The 5,108-nt window shown below is 36.7% G+C and overlaps 1 protein-coding gene across 1 annotated transcript; it reads left to right on the top strand.

Annotated features, from left to right (window-relative positions):
- The first annotated feature begins 1,221 nt into the window (after positions 1–1,221).
- Positions 1,222–2,172, top strand: LOC138382518 (olfactory receptor 2T33-like). The gene has a single exon (XM_069466988.1). The coding sequence runs from the start codon at positions 1,222–1,224 to the stop codon at positions 2,170–2,172; it is 951 nt and encodes a 316-aa protein (XP_069323089.1).
- Positions 2,173–5,108: the final 2,936 nt, after the last annotated feature.

Below are 5,108 nucleotides of genomic sequence, written 5' to 3'. Positions count from 1 at the left end.
TAGTATAGAGTTTTAAAATGTGAAACACTGGGACATCCTTCCATGCCCAATTTATAACAATTCTCAACCTACAAACCCATCCAAATGAAGTTGTACTCATTTTTGTGGGCTCAGTCATTTTGATTGTGTTGCTTAAGAAAACACATTCGCTTTGTAAAATATTTTAAAAATCTTAAAGAGTCCAAATATCAATTTAGATATTTTAAAAAAACATGTTTTTTCATTTCCAAATATTTTGATACTTTGCCTGTGATTAATAATAATACTCCATAGAGATGAAACCATTTAAAAATTGTTTCCTTGTCCTTTTCATCACCTTACTTCTTGTTATAGATGTTGCTATTTTCTCTTGGCATTTATCAACATCAAAGATACTCTAATGCTTTTTTTCCCTAATTTGGCCCTTCTATGTCTCTGTGACTGTATGTTGTACGGAAAATGTTAAATAGGGCATGTCTACGAGCCCCAGTAAGCTTGGGAAGAAATTTTGCATTTTATTTGAATTGCAGTGAGCAGATGCTGAAGGTTTCAAAGCAGAAGGAGTTGAATTAGAATGCCTGCACTTTAAAAACTAGGCATTAAAAGATTTTTAGTTAGTGGAAGAAAAATTTATCAATTATATGAGATATTATTATTATTGTTCAAAGGAAGAGTTTTGTTTTATTTATACTTGTATATTCCATTCTGTGTTTCTGGTAACCCATAGTAAAACAAGTGTAACTTCTTGCCTATTTTTAAAAAGGCCTAATTTGAGTATGTTTCAGTTTCAAAAAGGTGAATATAAGGCATCTAAGACTCAAGCCTAAATGGCAGGTTTCTAAATGAGTGTTTTTTCTCTGAACCAGTTAATTTTGTTATCAGTATGTATAACAAAATCACAATAATAGTAATACAAGTAACATAAAAATAATAAAAGTAAATCTTTACAATTATGATCTTTGACAGCTTTTAAAAATATTTTTGATACACTTTGATGTACAAATATACTCCTGGGAAAAGTGCATACATGACTTCAGTTATAACATGACAAAGTTGCCAGACTAAGGAAAGCATGTGGACTGAAATGCAGGGCTTTAACCCAGGACCTAGGATTCCTTATCCAGTGCTTGTACAGAAGTCATGAAGTCAAACTAAGATTTTTAATGATAAAAGCCAAGATTTTTAATGATAAAAGCCCCTACCTTCTTGTTTTCCATTTACAGTGTCACACTGGTAGAAATTATGGAGAAGAGAAACACCAGCTCAGACTTCATTCTCCTAGGACTCTTTAAGCACACAAGACTCCACCTTGCTCGCTTGGCAGTGGTGCTGACAATGGCCATCGCTTCTCTCCTGGGCAACACCCTCATGCTTCTCTTGATTCACCAGGACCACCGGCTCCACACGCCCATGTACTTCCTACTGAGCCAATTCTCCCTCATGGGCATGATGCTGGTCTCCACCACTGTGCCCAGAATGGCTGCTGGCTTTCTGACAGGCAAGAAGTCCATCTCCCCCACTGACTGTGGGTTGCAGATATTTATCTCACTCATCCTCAGTGGTAGAGAGAGTTTCCTCTTAGCAGCCATGTCCTACGACTGCTATGTGGCCGTTTGCCACCCATTGAGATATCCCGTCCTCATGAGCCGGCAGGTATGCCTGAGAATGACTTTGGGGTCTTGGTCCCTGGGGACAGCTGATGAGCTCGTGCAGGCTGTCACTACCTTGAGCTTCCCATACTGCAGCGCACACGAGATCGATCATTTCTTCTGTGAGGCTCCCGCGCTGGTGTGTTTGGCTTGTGCTGATACGTCTGTCTTTGAGCATGTCATGTACATCTGCTGTGTGCTGATGCTCCTGGTCCCCTTCTCCCTCATCCTGACCTCCTACAGTCTCATCCTCGCTGCTGTTCTCCGCATGTGCTCCACAGAAGCCCTCAGGAAGGCCTTTGCCACCTGCTCTTCACATTTGGCTGTGGTGGGACTCTTTTATGGAGCTGCCATTTTTATCTACATGAGACCCAAATCCTACAGGTCAGCTGCTCATGATAAGGTGGTGTCAGCCTTCTATACCGTCTTCACTCCTACGCTGAACTCCCTCATCTACAGTCTGTGGAACAGCCAGGTCAAGGGTGCACTGAGAAAGTGTGCGGGTCAGTGTGTGGGTCAGTGTGTGGCCTTAAATCATGAATAGGAGTACGCTTATTTGCCCCAACATTCAAGGCTGTACAAAGTAATTGTGTGGGATTCCACAGAGAGAAGGTATACATACATTTTGACATCTGTATCGTGTGTGTGTGTGTGTGTGTGTGTGTGTGCTTTGTTCTGAATTGCAGATGAACCTTCACACTCTGGGTTCATTTAGTGAGCTGTTATTATCAAATAAAATATTGATTGATAAATTTTTTTTTTTATCTGCCTTCAGGTCAGTGGTCTCAAAAAAAAGAATGTGCAAATCTTTACTCCTTAGTAAAATGTTTCTAAGCCACATCCCACAATAAATGTTTTTGCAAAGAATTAATTAACTATTCAAGCAATTTTGATGATTAGCTGTTGCCATTTGTTTCAAAGGGAGGTATAGTTTACACACAGTAGAATGCTCACACCTAATGTGTTCCCCTCAACCAGTGTCCCCAAGTCGCTGCACTGGCAACTCACATCCGTTATCAAGAGACACAATTTCCACCACCTCAGAGAGAACCTGCACGCTCTTTTCCAGGGAAACCCACACCTAGGATGTAGCCACTGCTCTCATCTTTATCCCCATTCTTTAGTTTGCATTTTCTTAAAATTTTGCATTAATAGAATCAACAATAGGTTTTCTTTTTAGTATTTGTTTTGTTTGCTCAGTTTAATATGTTTTTAAACATTCTTCCATAGTGTTAAATTGATTGGTAATTTGCTATTTTTTATTGCTGCATATAATTCCATTTTGTTGAATATATCACTGTTTGTTTACTCAATATTTTGCTAACCTGGGCTATGTTCAGTTTGAAGCTGTTATGAATACAACTGCTAATAACTTACTTTTTGTGATATTGTGTTTTTATTTCTCTTTGTAGTTGTATAGTGAAAGTTTTAGTAAACTGTTTTCCTAGTAATTGTTCAATTTTATACTGCCACCAGCAGTGCACAAAATTCTAGTTGCCTCAAAGGTTATCAAACTTTTTCTTTAATTTTGTCAAATCTAGTGAGGGTAGCAGTAACCTGTTTTGATAAATTTGTATTTTTCTGATGACTGATGATGTTGAGGACTTTTGCATTAGTTTATTGCCTATTTGAGAACTATATATTTCAGTCTTCAAAAATAAACACGTGTCTGTGTTCTAAAACAAACACAACTATGTGGTTAACAAATAGACAATATGTGACATTTAAAAATTATTTGAAATTTGTGAAATAATATTATACATTGGATTATTAGTTATTGTTGTGTTCTGACATATTGATTGTCATTCAATGACTATAACTATTTTATTTAAACCAGGTGTTTATCTAGTATTTCTCTTCTACCTCCACCATTTTGCTTGAATCTATAATTTTGTTTGTTTGTTTTACTTATGCATTGTAAAACAATATTCCATTCCATTGGATGAATGATGCCAGTGAAAATCTGAAACCTTTGTTTCACAGTATGTACTTTTTGCTGAAATATAAATTCCATATGAAGTGGGACAAAAATAGTGTTGCCAACAATGAGAGTTCAGGTGTTTAGGAAATATTTTTTTCTCTTGCTGGTAAGTGATTATATACATATAATAATTTTCAGGTGAGAAGTTTGGCACTTTTAAAAAGACTGTTTATTTTACAAAGAAAGTAAATGTCAATATGTCTATTTCTATATGTGCATATTGTGTGATCGCCCAAAACAAAGTAAGCACAAAATCAAACTATAAGATAATAGTTTAAAATAATCCATTTTGAGATTAATTTTTAAATTTATTTTGCTATTTTGGCTTTAATCTGAATCCTTGATTCAGAACTTTTTCTTTGCTCAAATAGTACTTTAGGCAAAAATGTTTTTTTTTTTTGTATCATATCAAATAAGGGGCAAAATAGTCTCAAGAACTATGAGGGCCAAGGGAGAACTTCCCCTTTGCCCTCCAGATGGTCTCTGAAAAGTTGAATGAAAAAAGGGAGATTACTAGGAATAATGACATACAGATTTATTAACCTGCATGGGTGAGAGGAGGAAATCAGGGTTATTACTCTAATACCCCAGTGGGGTTCAGAGGCTCATATACCACTTTGAGGTTATAGGAAGAAAATGGGTTGAGACCATGGGCAAAAACATGTTATGGTGGTAAATCAGGTTGTAGTGTTAAGACAGGTTATGGGAGGTAGAGGAGAGGATACTGGCTGGCAAAGGTGGTCTTGCTATGTAGATGAAACCTCAGAGGCAGCAACCCTCAGAGAGAAAGATGGTGAATGTTCCTTTCAGACTTTCAGAAGTTTCAGACTCTTATTAATGTTTCTTAGATCTGGACAAGGGAGGGCTCTAGAGAAAGCCTGACTGCATCAGTGCAGACTTTCTCTACAGATGCAAATCTCTCCATAAAAACAGCTTTGCAGGGCTACTTCTGTTTGCAGCTGCTCTGAGCAGCCACCTCAACATATGTCAAAGAAATCTATTTTGCGGTGAAATATTTTTATTTCCTTCAGGAGACAGTATCAGGGTGCTTGAGCCAGATGCAGATTTGCAGGTCCCTGGAATACTTAGATAGTGGCACCTAGAGATCATAGAAGAAAGTCTGGTTAAGGAATTTGTCCCAAATCTGAATGTTTGCTTCAGAGTATAAACCAGAACTCAGCCAATTTATCATATTCTAAGCCTGATTTATTCTCATAAGCAGGCAAAATTTGATCATGAGGTGATCTCGTTAAATATTGTTTCCATATTATCTTTAAGACACATTAAGTGGATTTAATTTATCCCTCACCTAAATGGAATAAAAAGAAAAAGGTTTAACTTCTTATAAAATAACTATAATAACAACAATAATAATCATAAAATACCTTTCATTTATTCAGTACTTACTTTGTGACTGCATTTGGCTTAGCATTGCACCTTCATTTTCTTTTTTATTTATTTATTACCATAACCTTTAAAGTAGGTGCAGTGTTAATTCT

Source organism: Eulemur rufifrons, chromosome 4 (genome assembly GCF_041146395.1).
Source record: "Eulemur rufifrons isolate Redbay chromosome 4, OSU_ERuf_1, whole genome shotgun sequence".
In the NCBI taxonomy this organism is placed as follows: domain Eukaryota; kingdom Metazoa; phylum Chordata; class Mammalia; order Primates; family Lemuridae; genus Eulemur; species Eulemur rufifrons.
Note: the sequence above shows the minus strand (reverse complement) of the source record. Positions and strands in the feature narration are given on the sequence as shown.